This window comes from Xylocopa sonorina, chromosome 17, assembly GCF_050948175.1.
Source record: "Xylocopa sonorina isolate GNS202 chromosome 17, iyXylSono1_principal, whole genome shotgun sequence".
Classification (NCBI taxonomy): Eukaryota; Metazoa; Arthropoda; class Insecta; order Hymenoptera; family Apidae; genus Xylocopa; species Xylocopa sonorina.
The window spans coordinates 953,222-974,863 of NC_135209.1; the positions used below are offsets into that span (position 1 = coordinate 953,222).

The following is a 21,642-nucleotide window of genomic DNA, read 5'->3' on the forward strand; positions in this document are numbered from 1 at the left end:
ACGTCCTAAAAACATCCTTTGAATGTACAAACCTGTTTACATTTGTTTATTTATTTTATTCACATTATTCTCTTATATTATTTGGTTCTAACACTTGTTACTTGGAAAAATTTACTGTTTTCAGTTAAAATTTCCTTTATTTGTTTATAAAAATAGAACCTGATAGATATTTTACCTAATTTCTTCCTCTTCCATTTTTTAAAATACAGATTCTTGTTAATTTCAATATGAAAATTATTTAATACGGTATCTCCTTAAAATAAATAAATGTTAACAGAAAGAATTGTTACATAACAGCTAGAAGTTTACACATTCGTGTTTGACAATATGTACATAATAACTGTTAGTTTTCGAGCGTGCGATATGAATTTTGATAATGTTATCTCGAATATAACTCGTTTTTTTTAGTTGCGTAGAATGTAAACGAGTAAAACATATGTAATTAATTTTAATAATATAAGTTTTTATTACATTACGCTGTCTCATATTCGGTACACTTGATACCGAAACATCGAAGTAGAAGTAACGATCTTCGAAGAAATATTCTTTAAGATGTTGTAGTATGTTACTTCGTAACCCAGCGTAACTGCAAAACAGTTGAAACAAGTTCCAAGTCTTCTCAAATTATTTCCAGGAAACACGATTGTATTTAAGCGTAAAACGCACGGTAAACATCGTGGTCACCGTGTCGTAATCACTTCCGTTACGCAGCTGACAGAGACATCTACGACGCTAGATCTAACGCTGTCGTATAAGTTTACAAAACAATTCTGCACAAGTACAGCTGACTATCCGATATCTTCCGACTCGCCGGATCTAGCGACCACTTTACCCATTAGCGAACCACGATTAAACCTTAATCTGTAATTTAACGAGTATTTTCCTTCCCGTTCTCCCCTTCGTTCAATTTCTCTTTCTCTTCTTTATCGTCCAGTCGATTCAACGTGACCTCGTAGCTGGCGTTCTTCTTATCGGATCCCAAACACGTATCGAAGCACGTCTCGCGCTTTCCAAAATTCTCACCGTCCTCGATGGTCTCTGGCATCGGTTGGTTCAACGTTTCCGGTAGGTAGAACGACAAGGAACCGGATAGCAGTGCGACGAAACCGAAAAGCACCGCGGGCACTTTGGGATTCAACGAGTCCAACAGTATTATCATAGGGGTCAGAGCCCCGCTGAGACGCGCGCACATCGAGCCAATCCCCAGGGCAGTGTTTCGTACCACCGTGGGGAACAATTCGGCGGTATAGTTGTAGATAACGGCGAACGAGCCAGCGATGCAAGCCTTGCCGAACAGTACGATCGTCACGACCGCTACAGCGGCCGCGTTCGTGTCTTTCGGTATTGTAGATGCGATTACGCAACACAGGCCGCCGATCAGCATAAACGAGCAGACCGTACACCTTCTTCCAGCGCGGTCCATCAGGAAGCACATCAGGACGTACGACGGCAGCTCGACCAGGCCGCTCAGAAACATCATGAGGAACGGATTCCCCACCAGGTTGCCCGCGTTCAACGACAACCCATAATAGACGAGAGAGTTCGCGAACCAGTTGAAGCATACGTTCAACGTCTTCTTTCTGAGATTCGGTGTCTTGAAAAGGTCCGAGGCTCCGTAAGAGCGTTCCTCTTTATCGACGTGTCGTATCTTACCTTCGCTGATCACTTTCGCAGTGTCTATCTCGACGTCGTTCCCGTTCATTCTCAGCCCCTTTTGTACGATCGCGAGAGCTTCGCTGACGCGACCTTGAGCCCAGAGCCATCTCGGGGATTCGTCCATCAACCACCAGTGACCGACCAAAACAGCGCTGTGAAGACCGTACACGATCTGCAGCCATACGCGATCCTTGACCACGGCACCCCAAACAGCTACCAGCATGAACCCAACGGCGAACGCCAGCTGAAACATCACCCCGCAGACTGTCCTTTTCGACGCTCCGACCAATTCCATCGTCAAGACGAATCCTGTTATGTAGGCGCCCGCGGAGCCGAAGATGCCGTATAAGAATCTTAGAACGAGGAAAATGTAGTAGTTGTTCACCAGAGCAACGGTTACTCCAAGGACAAGCTGGGCGACCGCAGACACGTAGAATATTATCTTTCTACCGTACTTGTCCGCCAGACTGCCCAACGTTACCGCTCCGATGAACACGCCTAGCATGTAGGAGGACTGTGCCACTGCGCCCATCCATCGTTGCGAGCAAACGAAATTCCATTCCATTCCGCGCGACGATTGGAAATATTGCGTGTCGTAGATCCACGACTCGCAATTCTTCGTCGTGTTGTCGAGGTCTAAATAATGACAGGCGTCGATGGCTCGAGGATGTTTTTCCAGGGTGCTCGACGAATTCCAGGTTGCAGTGGACGCGGTGTAATTCAACGAATCGATCATGGACGTGGATTTGGGAACGTCGCACACGTGTGGCGGGACAGCGGCGACTGTCAGCAATGTCAGCATGTGCAGGCCCGCTGTTAAAGCGCCAAGGATGTGCAGAGAGAACTGCCAGCATTGATATTTGCCAAATTCGCCGAGATGGGCCATCAGCTGCTCGAGATTTCTGTCAACGCTCGCCATGTTTTCCGTTCAGTCTTAGGGAACTCGCTTAGTAGGTTACTTACTTTCTCGCTCGCCGATGAATCGTTCGATCCGACTCGCAGATCCGACTCGCTTTCCTTTACTTTTATCGCGCTTCTTTAACGTTAGACATTTGTTAACGTTGTTGAATGTCTGTCTACTTTCCAGGTTTGAATATCATTTTTCTTTTAACGTCACGTTTAACGTCACGTTAGCCGTTTAAAAAGCACCACAGTGGTAATTATGTACTTCCTTGAACTACTGATGGAGACAATTTTTTTGTACCTCCTGTTGTTGTTGTCGAACAATGTCTCACTATTTCCACGAATTATCGCCAAGTGATATTTGCAAGAATGATGACTCAACGAAACGAATTTTTATGAGAAAGTTGCAACTAATATAACCGCATGAACGACGTATGAACTGCTCGTGTCTAATGCCCACGGAGAACTGGATAACTGTCTGCAACTGCCAACGTGACTGACTGGGACGGATTCTTCGTATCCCAAGAATGTGTTCGACTTCTTTCTTGTTTTCAGAAAATCTACGGTCACGGTTGCACCGTTAACTGTTGCATTTTCTCCCTCGGACGTTTCATTTGGCACTGATTCTATCCATTCTACGTGAAGATATTCGGATTCTGTATATATTTCTGCTATTCTGAAAATAAACACAATATAAATACAATTATTATCATTGAAATGTATATTTGAAAATTTAGTATGGTTTCGTTTGATAATTGTGCCGAAGAATTACACGCGTGCAAAGGGATTTCCGTTTCTGCGGAATAATCGAAATATAATATACGATTATAGGAATAAATAGCTAACAATTTTCATGCGAGAAAGTTAATAGCAGTGAAACGTGTGTGTTTCAAATTATTTCTTTGCTAGAGTTCAAATATTTTTTCGGTTTGAGACATTGCTATGATCGTATGCACCAAACAGAAATTTGGCTGCAAAAATTGATTATAATGGCAAATACGTTAATTTATTATATTAATTTAGTTTTCGTTTGTAAAACAAAAAAAAAAAATTCGATTCAAAATTGACGCTTGTTAGCGGTAGATTTTTGTTACATGATTCATTTAAAAGTATTTGAAGTCCAGTTAAGATTATTAAGCTTGCTAAAGTAACCTTCAACAAATTGAAATGTGAAAGTAAAAGTACGGAGACACTATTCAAGTAATATATTTCTTTTTTACTGGATCTACCACACACACACACACACACACACAAAGTCATGTATCGCGGTAATTTAATATGACGATCTACTATCGTGTAAAAATATTTAGACTGTGATCTTAGCCAAAGTTAAAGTAGTTTTTGGAAATTTTAAGAAAAATTAGTTTTTGTAAAATCGACGGAAATTGAAATGATTAATAATATTCCCCTTTTTAATATTCTTATAATATAATTTTTGAATGTTTGATCTATACAGTTAATTTAATAGGTCGAAGTTACATTATATTGCTATAGAGAAATACTATCCTAGCAAATATGAAAAGTATTAATCAACCTAATGCAAAGCATATTTACACTTTTGTGCATGTATCACATGTCGCGAATAGACGATTGATTCGTCGAATAAAGTGTAAATATAGAGGTGTGGCCGTGGGTAGCGGTTAAAGTAATCAGGTATAGACAACAAGTAAACAATCCTGTTGTTTTCATTTTGCCGAAATTGTTCCAAATCATTTACAAAGGTGGCCTTTTTCAAAAGAAATATAAAGAATATGAATTGAATTTCTTATGTATTGCTGTTGGTAACGTATAACTTGTACAGTCTCCAGGCACGATAAATTACAATCTCGCTAAATATATTGCAATATCTAAAAACGGAAGAACTCAAGTTATTACAAATGTAAATTTTACATTTAAAATTTAAAAAGCACCTCAGAACGTATCTTTCGTTTAGCGCTAGGTTTGGGACAGCGAAAGCCTCGCACGCAGGTGTATACTGTGGTAGGAGATTGCAACGAATGACTGATAAATATAGCACAAACGACCGCTGTAAGACCTTAAGGTCAGAATTTATTTAATAATCCGATATGACATCACCAGTTGAATCAATTAGCGTGTTAGTTTAGGGTTGGGACATCTTCCGAGTCCCTAACGCCGTAAGACGTAAGAGTATTCGTTCTAAGCATACATATATCGTATATACTGTTGTGCATTGAGTCTTCAGCTCAATCCGATCCGCGTTACAGACAACGATACATCTTTATTTAGATAGAATCTCTTTGTTGAGAAATATCTCGAAAATTACGAGAAATCCAATATATTATTAATTGTATAAATCATCGGAATCAACAAAGAAATACCTAGTCTACAAGTCCATCGATTTACTATATTGTATAATAGTTTACATTTTTCAGGAGCGAATCAAAGACAACCCACAGATGACACAATATGGAATAATTTATAGTTCGCACATAAAAATTCATAAATAATTTCTGGTCTCGCAAGTTTTCATATTAAGATATACAGGTAACCCTCCTGTAACACAGTAGTTAGGTTCATAGAAAATGCCGTGTTGTGTGAAACCGTGTTGTACGAGACCCAGAACTGATACAAAAAGGGGGGTTACGTTCCAAAAACTTAGTAAAAACTAATAGTTTTTTTGATTCTACATAAACAACTTAATTTTTATTAAAAATATAAATGTATGTATAACACAAAGCAAAAAAAAAAACAAAAAATATTATTTTAATCTAACGCAACTCTAATTGAATGAATTTCTTCGTCGTCACTGCTCAGTATAAAGAACGTTTTTTCGGTGGAATGATATCGCCCATACTTTCAGAACTTTTTTCTTTATTTAAAGTTTTTGTATCTTCTCCACTCTTAAAAAAATCTATAATTGTACTTTGCTTGCTGATTCTTACCAGGTCATTGTAAATTCCTCGGTATCGAGCTAGACAGTTTCGCAGCTCCCTTTTGAATTTTTGACTTCTTTCAGTGGAAAGGTCTGTTGTTTCAAGAATTCAAGAAATTCAAGAAAAATGACTCGAGATTTTCAGCTAAGCTTAGGCCTTCTTATAATTTCTTTTATGTTAAATTATTAACTGCACAATCTTTAGGACAGCAAGCCTCGCCGCGGCTGTACAAGTACAGTGCTGTACAAAGGATTTTGTAGTTTTCGTATCGTGTTATAGCGAAACCGTGTTATGAGATGCCGTGTTGTATGAGGGCTACCTGTACTTATTTCTTGTTTCTTCGTGTTTAAAAACAATCTAATATCGTATTCTCATTACCATTATAAGTCGCCATCAAATTAAATTGCAAGGAAGAGAAGAATGACAAAATTGATAAAGGAAAATCATTGTTTTATGTGACGAAAAATGAACTTGTAAATTTACGATAATATTTTTCTAATTTTAATAATGCAATATCAAAATTTCTCTTCAGTAACTTCGCCCACTTACTTTTTACATTCACCAATAATTTGTGCTACCGCGATTTAAGCTATACACACGCATTACCTTATAATACGATATTTCCAAGTGTAGCGTTCAGGTTACTCAAAGATATATATATATATAATGTTTCGTACGAACCGACACGATGTTCCTATTATTATTAGTTCTTATCTTTACTTTTGAGATCGAATTGTAGACTGGTATACACTCTGAAGTATATGATGGAAAACCATCCCATAGTATACGCGGTACAACACTAAACGCGAAGTCGCGTTCTAATCTTGGCAGCTTGGCTACACTCGCGACGCCTTATCTTCAGCGGATATCACTGATTTCCGTTGCTACAAGAGGCAACTTGGTTGGTTACTCGTTTGAATTCAAAAGATTTTTCATTATCGAGTACCCTTTCCCTCCAGATAAGCTTCCATGGATCCAAGTTCTGTCTACGCGTGCATAATGCCGTGCATAGTTCATCCGACGATAACGATATCATCCATATTAATTGCCACTTTATATATTGATTATAGTTACTATGCTTTAGAAATAATTTTAAACGGCATTAGCGTAATCTAACTATGTAACATGTGAAATAAACATTCGAGAGAAATTAAGTAATACTATTATAGTAAAAGTAATACTATTATAGTAAGCAAAATTGAATTAAAGCGATTCGTAGGTTAATGGAAGAGATATTATATAATAAATCAGGTTTCTATCAGAATCTTAAATCAGAAGCTTTGCTTAAGACGGAAACATATATATGAAAATTTAAGCATTTATATAATTGGTAATAAAATTTGGATTTGTCGTGATAGTGCAAAAATTGATTTTTAATTCGTTGAACAAACAGAATTTTTTCTTCTAAGTAACTAAGATAATCTATATCTTTTTTACACACGCTTTTTACTTGAAAAATATATTTAACAAATATAAAACATATATTTTCAGTTAGAGTAACATTAAAATTATTACAACAGAAAATTTAAAAAAATTGAGAATTGAATTTATCATATATAAATACGACTAAGATATTATTAATTCTTTATCCTTCCACTTTTCCTCCTATTTTTTCCTTTTTGCAAAGAACGTATTGTTCGAAATTTATAAAATAGTTGTTATTTCTTGTCTGTTTCGTAGAGCAAGAATTTATAGAATAATAAATATATACGTTAGAACTATTAAAGTTTTGACGATTTGGAGATAGTGTGACTTTTTGAATTTTTCACTCATGGAATTATGAAATTAATTTATATTCATTATTATTTTAAAGTATTTATATGAAAGTTTACACTTATATTTATAGAATAATTAATTAGTAATTAGAAATAAAGTAATTATACCGCTACTAAAAGTGTACACTGTATGACTAAGAAGAAGAAACATAAAGCTTTCAGTGAATTGCATAATTCTAAATCGACAACATTACAAAATCTAACAAACATTACAAAATGCAGCGGTTGTTTCGCGTATTGTCATCGTTCGTTTAATTTAAATAAAATATATTTGAAAATGTTATTATCAAATTTCATTTCGAGTTAATTTTAACTCACCGCCATTTCACGGTATCTCTATAATTGTATATAGGCAGATAAAGGTAACTGGAATATTAACAAAACATTGAGATAGTAATTTTTCTGTTCACAAGTCACAATCAATGCAAACAAATAAAAAGTTTGTATCGACACTATTCTTGGAATACAATATTCTTCAAATAACTATTCCTATTCTTTTTTACGGCCGTAGATTATTAATAATTTCTTTACGCTAATTTTTAATGATCTTTTTCCATCACATTGAGTTAAAATCAAAGAGAAAAGTGGTAAAAACGCAGCAGCTGTTGCATGGAACATTAATGATGCATTTGGTAATGATGAAAAATTCGAAACCAGAGATAAAAGCTTCGAAAATGAACCTCGTGGATAACCAGAGCAGAGCGTTATTAACGAGCAGTTTTATAACAATCCTATAATTTCGTTGAGTTCCATGCGAATTAAATGATCGACAAAAGTTTCACCGTCAGGAAATACGCAATTCGTTACTGATTCGAAATCATAGCGAACCGTTTTTGGATCGCATTATCACATGCGATGAAGAATAGATTTTATACGACGATAGAAGACGTACTGTCCAATGATTAGACACGGATGAACAACAATACATCAAAAAAAGACGATATTTACTGTTTGGTGGTCAATGGTCGGTGTGAATCGCTAAAATCTTTTGAAACTATGAGAAACCATAATAATCGAGAAATACTGTATCGATATTGAAAGAATACATCAGAAATTAGAGTACAAATAACCGGCTCTGGTCAATCGAAAGGGGCTAATTTTGCTCCACGACAATATCCACTGCACGATCACACGTGTCACAAATAACGATGCAAAAGTTGAACACGTTGAATTATGAAACTCGATCTCGTCCTCCGTATTCGTTGGATCTTTCACCGACGGATTTATCACTTTTTTAAACATACAAGACACTTTCTGAAAGAAAAAACCTTCAGAAATCAAGTAAACTTTAAAGACACTATTAAAGAATTTATCAATACTAGAACGTCCAATTGTTATTTTAAAATGGAAACTTGTTGTTGGGTAAAGTTTGTAGTATCGAATGGTTGTTATTTCGATTAAAAATATTGATCATTAAAGAAATAGTACTCATTCAAATTTAATCCTAAAAGTCAGACATTTATTATTTTTTAGCTTAGCTTTTTTTCTTTCTCCAATACGATTAATATTATTAATGTGTATTAATCGAAGGTCATATTGACACTTCTATCCTTATCGCAAGTGTATTATTTTAGTCACTTGAATTTATTACCTATATCATTATACGAACTGTTAATGCAATCGTTATGTTTGTATCACACGTACGATTTTAATTAATAAGACGCGTAAGGCGTTCGAACACTTCCACGAGCGAATGCATTTAAGAAAGAGAAAATTCTGTCATTTCTGTTTGTCTCGAGTAAGTCGATTTCCAACGAACCGTTCGTTTCAAGCGTCTATATTTAAAGTGCATACCGCAAGACGTGAGACGAAAATTCCGTAAACTTTGTAACCCGTTCGTTTGCTCGCGTTCTCAGAGAGACGCACTCGTGTGATCAACAGAACCTCGACTGATCGCGTTCATCACTTTTCCGCGGTTATTCCTCTCGACGTTTGTTCGCGTTCGCGGTATCCCCGTTACGAGGATACAGATAAAATAAATGCCAATGAATGCCAGCAAACCAGTACGATGAAAGTAGAAGCGAAATGAGTAAGATGTCTTGTACGTGTAAATTATTGGTTTCATCTACTCGTGTACTTGTTTACACGTATATCGAAAAGTTGAAAATGTGCCCAACTATTAAAAATAAAGTTCCTTTTCAATTATGTTCCATTGAAAATAGTAATAAAACAGTAAGTAAGAAAGTTAACAAATTATTTACTAGAGAAACACTGCTGATAATATTAATATTATTTTATTTGATAATTACTGCTTTCTGAATATCGTAGCATAATTTTTAATCTGTCCTTTCTTTAAAGCTCTTTTAGAAGTTTAAAAACTTTGCTACCTTATACATATATGTATTAGTTCTATAAAAAAAATCACACGGAACTAGTATGAATAAATAAATAATTAAATTGAATAGATTGTGAAACGAAATACATATAAGTATATCTATATGAATTATACCTCACTTTGAAATTGCTTTCGCGAACATGGACGATGGTATTATTCGAATTCAAATGTATCAAATGCAATATCGGATAGGATAATTCCGTTCTCGTGTTTGCTATAAACATGTTTCACTTTTTGCCATTTCTAATAATATATCGAACATTATCGATCAATAAGCAACGCTTGGTGTGGCCCACATTAAATATAAGGCACGAATTAAAATCTAGACTAGACAAATTTTCTGTTTCCTCTTCGAATTATAATTTACTAACATTTTGCAAAAAACAACCTGTTCTTTTCAAAATGCAATGCATTATTAAGTTCGTAATATATTCGAATATAGATGCCATGAAATATTTTTGCACCGTTATTATTAAAAGTTATTGCTTTTTAAGATATAATAAAATATTTAACAAATATTTACCAACTTTATTTACTTAATTGTTGACGTACCAGTACATTATCGGTTATACCTTTGCGAGTTTAAATACATAGGAAATAAATTGTTAACTATAATTTTCATATCGCTTCATACTGAGCGAATCTCGAGTGACAAAAGCAACGAATCGTGCTAAGAATGTGGAAATATTTGAAAGTTAACAAATTATTGGTCATTCATTTTCTTTGAGTGAAAATCATTTATTAATAAAGTCATTAATAAAGTGTGTTAAAAATTTGATTTAAACTTGCGCAACTGTTCTGGAATAATGTTTTATGCAGCAAAAGAAATAATTTCCTGCTAAAAAAGTTATACATTACTTTTAACCAAATTATATCATATAATTTCCTCGTAAATTACAATATCACTTTATGTTTATTGTACGGTAAACAAATTATGTTTATTAAGGAAACTGTAGTGCACCATTTACATTGTTTTATAACTCTTTTCATTACTTATAAACTAATCATCCCCTAATGATTATTCGAATTCGATACGGTGTCGTACAAAAAAAATCATTCTGTGAATTGTATCTTAAATTTCAAGGCAATGGAACGAAAGCAAATTTTTAAAAACTTAATTTTTTTTAATCTTTCAGTCAGTTAGAAATGAATAAAACTAATATGGGTAAAAATTAATAGATATTCAATGACGCATAACGTGGAAATAATGTAATATTAATGTTTAATTTTCCTTATTACTAGCGATAGAAAAAGAAAGGTGTATACGTCAAAGATGCACCGCGGGATCTTCAATTCTCGATGTGTAAATACGATGTTGGCATTTAGTTACACAGTATTCAAATGCAGTAGACACTTGTGCTATTTATTTCCAATTCGTTTGAATATCGTACAATAGTTATAGCTATTTATTTAATAACACTTTCCTCTCGCGAATGGAATTTTTGTTCGTACACAGCTTCGATACTTAACTTTCCGTAACTTAACAGTTTAAATTTAATCCAACAGAAACGTTTGAAAAACTTACATCTCCCAAGTGGTAGCTCGGATCACGCGGCTGTCGTTTGTGCTGGCTGTTTACTGGTTGGTAGGCAGAAAGTCAATTAAACGATGTGCAGCGCCGTTAATTTTCTGAGCTGGTTGTCGCGTGCGTCTCCCGCATCCCTTACCCACCTTTTACAATTATCAAATGTTCCCAATTTTACTCTTCGGGTTAATCGACGAAAAAACAATGGTACGCCGTCTCACGGTACGAGTAACGCGTTGCTTGTTGCATCGAGAAGCGTCTTGTGACTGATACAACCGTTTCGTTCGATGCAAGATGGAACAAATTGGAACAAACCGTTGTGAAAGTTTTACGCGTTACCACGTCTAATTGCCTCGTTCTTTACTCTTCAAACACTTCAAAGATACGAAATTCATGTTGAATTATCTATAAATGTACCGTGGAGGGAAGATTCCGTACCTATATTTCAATCCACCAAAATATTTGATTCGAGTGATATGGAAGCTCTATTGTAATGCTCGTAGCGATATGCGTGATAACAAACAGTTCCTACTGTTTGTATTCTCAATTTGGCTGAAATTTTGAAGATAGCGTAATTGTTTTGCATAGAAATTAAATAATTTTTATTAGGCAATTATGAGAAGTAACTAGCATTTCACTTATAAAGATTGTCGATCACCTCGTGGCGACTGGTTTAAAAGTATTTAACCCAAATCCAACCTACAAGATGTTTGGGAACAGGAAAATCCAATTGTTCGCGTGCTAGAGTTAACTTGATGCTTTGCAAATGTTATTGTTAAAACATTCACTGCTGTCCATCGTGTAACTGAATTTACAGTGCTCCGTTTTTGACCTTATCCTACGCTGAATCGGTAACGCAGGAAGCAACGTTGCTGTAGCTAAATGTTTTCCGTTCGAGGTCTTTCTTGCAAACATTCTCATCATTTTTCATGTCAAATAAAATTGCACACATCATTTCATGTATAATTCTAATAATAAACTATTCTTCTTTTTCCATTAACATTTATTGTATACTATTTATTTTTTTAGAAGCAAAATAATGATGCGTTTCGTTAAATTGAAATTAGCGCACATTAGCCAGGTAAAATCATAAAGTTTGACACGAAGCTTGTTTAAGATTTTCACTACCAAATAACTGATAAAATAGTTGAAAGGAGTTATAGCAACGATGATCTTTCTTGTATACTCGAGATTGAATACGTATCGAATGTAATTAGATGGAGATTAAGTTTCAAGTGCTTTATTTTTTCACCTAAGATTCTTCTGTGATAAGTAGCGAAACGGTAAAACGATCCACGTATAATAAGTTACGAAATGTAGCAGATAAGTATACGTAAGTGTATATGTAAACGGCTATTGATTGCAAATTCATTGGTAAATATTTGTTACATTGAACTAGAGGATGTATTATTCATTTTTTTAAAACTGTATTTCGTAACATATGAAGTACTTAATGCCAGAAACTCAAAATTAGTTAACAATAGCGCCTACCTTTTTATTTGGAATTTTATTTATTTGGAATTTATCTTAAATTGTTAGAAAGTGCCCTCTCGGAGAATCTGTCACTACGCGCATAAATCCAGTATCAGATGTTTACATCAACTGCAATTTCATGGAACTTTCATCTAATCTCTAGCATCGACGCTAAACTTTCACTGAATCATTAAATTTTCAAACAAAAATTTCCAAGATCACGTTTAAAATCATTCAATTCTTAATAAAATTTGTAATCCGCTTGTTAATTTATGGAAACGAATATAAATATGATTGTATGGATATTTTTAAAAATGACACCCTATTCAATTAACGACGACGATGATGAATTCGGATTCAAAAATTGTCGAAACATACTATTTGTAAATACATATATATATATATATATATATATATATATATATATACATATATATATGTATATATATATACAGAAAATTTCATGAAATAACTTGAAAAAGTTAAGCGTGCTAAATAAATAAAATAAATAAGAATATTAATTTTTAGTTGTTATCTTTTTGTAAATATGAAAAATTGAATGGTTGGAATTTCTGAGCTCAGCCAGCGAATCGGTTAGAAAGGAATGATCACTGTATATTTCTTGCTGGTGTGAGGCAATGGTTCTCGGAAGGGAAAGTGATTGTTAAGTTTTTCCCTATTTATCGCTTACGCGACGAGCTGAACACCATGTTAATTCGACATATGAATTCGATATCTAATTTATTAAAATATCACGTTGTTATCTTAATAATTGTACTATTTCTACAGTTATGTACTACGAATTCATGTTTAAAATTTTTCTTCTTTCTGTCGAATTGATAAATACCAGTTACGACAATCTTAATTATTTTAAATTGTCACCTACATTTAACATACTATTCCATATCTTCTTCGTTGTACAATTAGTGTTATTCAAGTAATAAGTATAAAGTTAGTATAACCTACTCCCTCCAGTCATACATTTCGTAAATATAGAAAGTATACTTGTGTCGAAACAACAATTTTAATCTTGATTGCATTTTACGATATTTAAAAGTTTAAAATTATAGACGGTTGTAATCGTTCGACTTCGACCAGGGGCGGCTCGAATCTAGGCACTATGGAACTGTAGCACCCCCTATTTTCATTTGATATTATCGATAACATTTAATATAATAAGTTCTTTTTTATAATTCTCTTTTTACACTTGTACAATATATAATCCTTCGGCATAATGTCAGTAGTCATTCTCCAGTTTATAATAAAGATACAAAAATCTTTGTATGGCACTGTACGCTTTAAAGAGAATAAAAACTTTTCCAAGAAGCACCGAGAATTCGGAAAGACTAAACGCATTTACAGTTAAAGTAAATAAAAAATGTTTATCAAGTTTCTGAATAAATTTTCTTTTTGTACATGTTTGATTCCTGTTACGCAATTTTGAAACAAAGGCTAACAATTTTCTGGAGCAACACCCCTACTAATTTTAACCACGAGCCGCCGCTGACTTCGACTGTTAGCCTGGGGCGTGTAAAACATCAAACGTTGAAAAACAACGGAGTATCGTTATACAGGTACGGATATTGCCCCGTATTGGGCCCTGTGCCCTCTCTGAGAGGCGTTATCTCCCACAAAACATATGTATCGCAATGCCATCGCAATGTTTTATCGCGTTAAACTACTGCTTACCACGATAAAACGATTCATAATCGGGAAAATGGAATATATTTTTAGAAAATAAAATGAATTAGTTTTAATTCATATTCATCTGTAAACCAAGCCGTTATTTCAAAAATCAAAGTAGAACATCGAGGGAAACATACTCAGTAGCTAATAAATTGAACAATATTAACAACAATAAGAAATGTATTATTTATAAGGCAGAATTTTACATAGAAACTAGAAGCAGAATAGAATAATACATTTCAAAATAATTTATTTTCTGTAATATAACACTCTTCCTTATTTTAAAGATTAAGTAACTGGCCAGAGTGTAATTTAACTATCAGACAAGCAAAGCTGTATAACAATAGTCAGTCTACAGGATTCGTACATCGATATCTCCTACGATATCTGAAATAATTTAGATGCTCGGCATTCGTCGATACCGATGATATATTGGTTGTTTTCGATCTTGATAATTTTGTATCGTTACGTTTTCATTGACGATTATCATGTTCGAGCAGCGGATAATCTCGCGAGAACCGTAAGCGTAGGAATCAGCCTTGTATCGAGATTCAAAAGTAGTTGCTAGGCAGGAAATAATTGCGAAAGAGGCTTGAACGGTGACACCGAATCAAGAGATGCAAGGAAAAAGACGTTGACCGATAAATAATGCTTGATCGCGCGCAGAAACACAGTAAGTTGGAAGTTTCATGCCGAGGGCCTTTTTCCGATTACCAGTTTTCTGACCCGGTTCTTTTACGTTCCTCATTTTATTCGCATACATTCGATGCGACTCTCTCAGTTCCCGTGAATACGTGTTAAAATCCATCGCACGCTCCCTGCATAGTTTGCAAATATCTGATATTCTTTGTAAATATTGATAATCTGCTAGAGAACAAAGTTACAATTCATTTATTTAAGCCGTACGTAATTATTTTTATAATTGATGCGAGATAAATAATTTTATAAATTTGCTGGAATTTTACTAAGAAGAATTTTATGCTGAATCTTCATTAAAATTGTATCATGTTCCTGATTCGCTGACTGAAAGTAATGGAATAAATTCGCATCTGTTAAAATGTCATTTTGCGAAATATTGGTAACGGAATTCTTTCGAGATGGTATTCATGAACCAGCAATAATGGATGTAATTGGATGTAATTGTTAATGTAGCTCAATTTTGTAGACTGCACGTTCGTTCATTCAAAAGGTTTAAGCTACTCTCAGATTAGTACAGTAAAATGCATTTACAATTGGTAAAAAAATTATATACAAACGTTTAACCTATTAAATAACTTATAAAAAAAACATAGGTGAAAAAGTGATAACGTTTAATTTTGTAATTTCTGAAGGTACTTTTGTAATATTTAAATTTCATTATAATGCAAATTATTACTTTATTTTATAATGTTTTATGATAATTTATTGCACATAGAAAGCGTTACAAGATGTTACACTTTCATATAACTTTAATGTGATTAAAAAATATTATTACAAAAATATTCTTCTCCTTTCTTCTCCAAGCGAAACGTTTTCCATCGACAAAAATTTATTTATTATTTCACCACTGTATAACGAATGAAAAACATTCTTACTTTCTATAACAATTACTGCTTGGGTTCGCAAGTTAAGTGTAAACGTAAATTTTTCTCCAATTGAAACTTACTGTAAAATCGGATTTATGGTTAAAGATATAATTAACCGAAATAGGCAGAAATATAAAAATAGTTATATAATAATAGTAATATAATAGTTTACATGTATTTAAAATAACATTGTTCGTACTAATAATAAGAGAATAAAAGAACATTGTAAAGAATAATGAAATTATCTTTATTTGAAAATTAATTATTAAAGTTTCAAATGTTATGTATGTGAAATATTCTAGAATACAGTTGTTCATCATTCGTCTTTAGAGTAATATCTCAGTTGTAAGATATATCCAACGATTTATAAAATCTTGTAATTGTCCTTAATTAAGATATCTTGCAATTATTTTATTCATAAATTAATTAGTTTGCGAGAAGAAATCATTATTTTCTTCTATTAAAATAACTTGATATTGTACTTTTAATACCAATTTACTAACATTATCTATGTTTATTCTAAATTTAAACTTATTAATGGCTTTAAATTACTGTTTTTCTTATGATCACCTAACACATTGGATGTTAGTAAACGCCTATAATTAAAAAGAACAGGTCGTCCGTAGTGATTAAAAGCTTGACCACTCGTGATGTAAATAAATATAAACGGCACTAGATTTGTTTGAATCTGTCGATTCGCCAGTGGTTCATACTCAACGCTAGCACTGCAACGCGAGAACTCTCTAACGCTCTACTTATTGGCTACTGTTTTTCGAATTTCTGAAATGAACGAATATTACTCGAGATGACCCCAGGAATCAGCTTTTTAAATGTTGTTGCATCGAGATCTGGAATATTCTGCACTTCCGATTTGGAATAATCGCATAATACTTTAATGGTCAAGTTACATTTGAACGCGCGTAGGAGACATTTTTTGAGAAGTAATGTGGCAGAGAATCTATTTCTACAACTGTGAACGCAAGTCAGAACGATCGGAAAAGTTTGAAATTTGTACTTATGTAAGAACTACTTGGAAATTTGTATACTTACGTAATATTTAGATAAAGTGTATACGACGCTACGATATGTATCGTTGGTAAACATCTTAAAATTAATACCGAATATGCAACGTGCCTCGCAAAGAAGACGAATGACTTACACACGTGTTTGGTAGGTCATTCTGAAATGATTAAGAATATTGTATAAAAGTAACGAATTTTTCAGAAAACTATGCAACAATCACATTGTAATTTATTTAGATAATAATTGAGTTACCAACTAGCTAATCTTCTTTGGAAATAGAAAATAGAAAAATACAAAATGAACTTTTTTATATCATTTGTCTATCGTTTTTAGGCATATTGATTGGTAAACTCAAAATATTTTACTGTCTTGAGAAAATTTCTGTTTTAACGGTAAAACCTTGTAATGTGAATCCTTTGTAAAAAAAAATTAGTATTTCATATTTATGCTAGTCAAAACCATATTATATTTTCAATAAGATTTATAGTAGGACATTGATTTTTCTTGATCTCATTGATGTTCGCATAATCGATAAATAAAGCAATACTTCGATAAACATTTTAAAAGATTCAATACGAAATGTAAATGTTAATTAACGTATAACCGAATATTGATTCGAATTTAAGCTAATACTGAAAATGTAATGAAATATGTTTGACTTGCGCTTTGTTTTATGGCTATACATACTGGCTATATATATATCAGGGCTTGCAAACACCCGATAAAATTTCAAAATCTGGTTTCTCATTCAATGAAAAATCGGTTGACTGATTTTTAGTCAAGTTTTTAAATAAAGTATAAAAATAAATAGAGCATTACTTGAAATATACAATAAAACCGCCCTTAAATATAGCGGAGTTATAAAACCAAGAAAAGTAAATAAAAATATACAACACAAAATTTAAAAATTGGAGTTATTTTTTATTTAAGAATTATATCAAATAAAAGGAAAAATAACCTAACCTTATTATTAACATTTCATTACGCGAAAAGAATAGAGAAGTAACATAAATCAGATGACACTGTGGATCTTGTTTTTTAATGAAATAGTATTTATAAGGAAAACTAATGCGTCTAGTAGATTATATTTCACGAACGAACGTAATTTGGTACAATAATTGCCGCCAATCGAAAGAAACCCTAAAAATAAAAAAAACTCGGGCTTTATGGTTGATTAAATTTTAACAAAAAATCAGTTAACCAACTTTGATTTTAACTGCTTTGCAAGACCTAGATATTACATACTCGATGTGTCAGTGACGTGCAGTGACATAGAGAAGCTGTGTTTTTATAAACATTATACACAAATACTAGAAATAACAAAAGTAAACAGTTTATCTATTTTGATTCTAAAATAGATATAACATAAATATTCTGATGAATGTAGCATGCGAGGGTTCAAACTTCTTCAAGTTTTCCTCGCAGCTCGTTTTCGAATCGAGGCGTCGAGTCGAATTGGAAAATTAGCAAATAATTATTTTTCGGACTCGGCGTTCTCAAGTTCTGTGAGAAGGACAGTTCTTCTGCTCCTCGCTCTGTGTTTCACCGCCACGAAAGAGAAGAGGCAGGGGGTTGCTCGGAAGGTACGACCAAAGTCAAATAGGGACATTCAGACCGTGATCTTAGAAAACGCCAGGAAAAAGAATTTCGAATAAAGATAGTTATTACGATACAAGAAGGTCTAGCACTGATAAAAATAAATCCACAATATGCATTTATTATTTATATTTTAGGAAATATATGGAAAGTGGTACTTCCACAGCTTCTATGGACTACACGCCACTGCTATCTGTGTATGCGTATCTAATAACGTTTAATCTTAAAAATTGAAAACATAATTTAGAGTTTTTATTTTACTTGGATCATAATCAGTTCACTTCGTGCAGCATCGTTTCGATTGGTGGTGTAATGAAATAACGGTTAACTGGAGCGTGACTCATGATTACAAGAGTTAAACAACCTTTAATCTACAAGTTAATGCTTCATCTGTTTTAACTGTATGAAATTGTTTGGCAATGAAATGCAATTTTTATCAAATGCCAGAAACTCCGCGAATACATTTCCCGATTTTTTAAGGAAGGAAAGGATATAATTATATAGCAATGATTAATAACCAAGTTCCACACGATTTTAGTAGCGTACTAGTTTTATTGCACTTTCTAACCGATGCGTTACCGATTAAAACGAAAAAGTGGTATGCTCGATTATGGTTTCACCTCACGTCTAAGCGGAACGATCTACATTACAAATTGGTTACTTAATAAATGAAACAAGAACGAAAACCAGATCGTAAAATTCAAGAAGAGAAAGAGAAATAAAATCTGTCTAGCAAGTGTTGGCTACAGCACCCCATCAGCAAAATACAACGGTAGTTTCTTCTCGTCGGGAACGAGGAAAGGTAATGAATCCGGCATTAACGATCCCGTCAGCTTTAGCGAGAACCGATCTAGAGGAATATTGGATTTTTAAGCGGGACCTCATGCCCGGACTGCCTTCGTTGCATGCGAGCTGATCCAATATTCTTAAACGGATTTCGAGGTTGCCCCTACATCGTGAACAGCTACAACGGGATATCTCGTGTGCTTGTTTCTTCCAGTTAATATCTGTTCTCTAACCTCTCTAACCTCGTAGAACCGGTGTTCAATAAACGAATGTCAAAGAATAAATCCAGATTTGTCCCCCTTCTTTTGATGCGAATTAAAATTAAGCACTTGAAACGAAAAGCTATCGTTGGCATAATGTTTAGCAATTTCTTGTTCACTTAGTAGACTGCGAAACTTGTGATAGATTTAATGAATGGAACGTGGTAGTAAACGTGTTCGTTGCAGTGGCTGCGTGTGTGTCTACGAATAGATACAAGAAAGATTCAGCTACTTTCAATTGTTCGATGAACAACGACTGAGCAGCGTTCACCAATTTCTGTTGGCGCCGTTTCGACGCGTTGCCAGAGACACACACGATTGGCACTCCTTAGGAGTCCTTCGAAAGGAAACGAGCAGTGAAAATGCGAGTAGGTACTTACCACGACGTGGTGGGAATCGGATGGTTTCGTGGTTGAAAATAGTGGACGTCGACGCGCGTAATGATTGACATCCGAAAGTAGAACACACCCGTCTGTCGGCAAATCTGAGTTCTCGAAGCGCTCTGGCGAACGAATCGTGTACTTCTCATTGGTAGCAGATAATGCGAGACATGGCGGTGTTTAGAAAAAAATCCGCGATGCTCGCTGCCGTTAGGAGCTTAAGGTGTTTTTTTTTTTTTTGGACATATTTACAACCGATCATCGCCCACTGGCACCGCTTCGCTGGTTTTACGTAGGCGTCACGCGGTCCGCTGATATCTCTATTTGCTCATTTGCATGTTATCGTGCGTCGACGCTTGGGAAACCGATAGATTCTCTCCATAACCGCTGCGTAAAACGATTATGTTTTCGAGGAAAAAAAATTTCTGAAAAATTATTCAATTCTGTCCTGTAATACTTAAAGATTCTAATCACGGTAAAGCTTTCGAACTTTCATTTCACCTGTTTTTCATCTTTTCTTATCCTTATTTTTACGTATCGTAGTTTCATGTCCAAGTATCGTGTGCGTTCATTTTTAAATATTCTAATCAAATCTAACGTTAATTACAGCAATGAAGATAAAATTAAAGAGTGTTCGTTCGGTTATCGCTATAGTTGAAATTTTTATTTAAAACTTTCGATAATACATTGTTATTCTTTCTGCGGCAAGAATTGATTTTTTCTCAAAATTGCCCAAAATATATTTTTTCTTTGGAAAACGATAAAATGTCACAGCGGAATGTGTAATCGTTTGTTCAACTGCTTGAGCAAAAGTAAAGACGCATATAACTTAGGAGTACATATTCAGTTTCAGCGAAATTCGAAGTGAAAAGCTACATACGATACGAAGTACAGTTTACTACTGTAAATATGTAGCTTCCAGGTGATATGTTTTATTGTATTATGTATCTCTGGTGTTATCGCATGGCAATCACTAATAATTCAAATTTAAACGTTTGCAATAGCAGAGACGTAGGTATTGTTCACATATACGTTTTTGAATCTTAAATTATCAATTATAATAATACATTATTCTTAATAATTCAAAATATTTCTTAGTACTAAATACATTTAATTATTAAAAATATTTCAGATAACTTCGCAAGAGTGTTGCCGTTTTAAATTCTAAACAATATATTGTTAAATACTTCTTTAAATAGTTTTATTGAAGAACATATTTTCGAAAATATTCCCTTTCATTTTTCAACGTTGTGTCCATTATTTATTACCATTATTTATTATTTATTATTCATTAAACATTTAATACCATCGCTGGTACTTAGTGCAAGTTAGTTACAATTAGTACTAGCATAGTATAATACTTTTTAACAGTAGATTTCTTATATTTGGACTAATAATTAATTCAATGTGCCAATATAATTAAATGCTGCTAATAAAAAGTAAAACCTTTCGTACGTCGAAGATGTTGTAACGTAATCGCAGATTAATTAGTTTTATTTGATAATGGAAACTGTCATAATTGCTTTCTTATTTGGACAGGTGTGTCCGAGTCTAGAACTAACATTTCATCGTTGCATTATATTTACGTGCAATTGAATTCCAGTTATTGGGACGAAAATAAAGCGGCTGTGAAAATGGCTACGCAAGAAAGGTTATAGGTATTTTAGTAAAGAGAATCATGTACTATTTTCCGCTTTGCGAACCGGCATAAAATAAACAGAGTTCTATCGCACATTGAAAAGCGTAAACATGCTAGATGTTAATTTCAGTAGTAAGGTTACCTAA

General features: G+C 33.8%; 2 protein-coding genes across 2 annotated transcripts; both read right to left on the reverse strand.

The window, feature by feature from the left end:
- Positions 1-819: 819 nt before the first annotated feature.
- LOC143431222 (organic cation transporter protein) lies at positions 820-2,659 on the reverse strand. The gene has a single exon (XM_076907795.1). It carries the CDS (start codon positions 2,573-2,575, stop codon positions 869-871), a length of 1,707 nt encoding a protein of 568 aa, XP_076763910.1. The 5' UTR covers positions 2,576-2,659; the 3' UTR covers positions 820-868.
- Positions 2,660-2,938: 279 nt separating this feature from the next.
- LOC143431159 (uncharacterized) lies at positions 2,939-20,119 on the reverse strand. The gene is made up of 3 exons (XM_076907715.1): positions 20,059-20,119; positions 19,858-20,001; positions 2,939-3,230 (listed from the first exon to the last, which is right to left on the reverse strand). The coding sequence occupies exons 1-3, from the start codon at positions 20,117-20,119 to the stop codon at positions 2,953-2,955; spliced, it is 483 nt and encodes a 160-aa protein (XP_076763830.1). The 3' UTR covers positions 2,939-2,952.
- Positions 20,120-21,642: the final 1,523 nt, after the last annotated feature.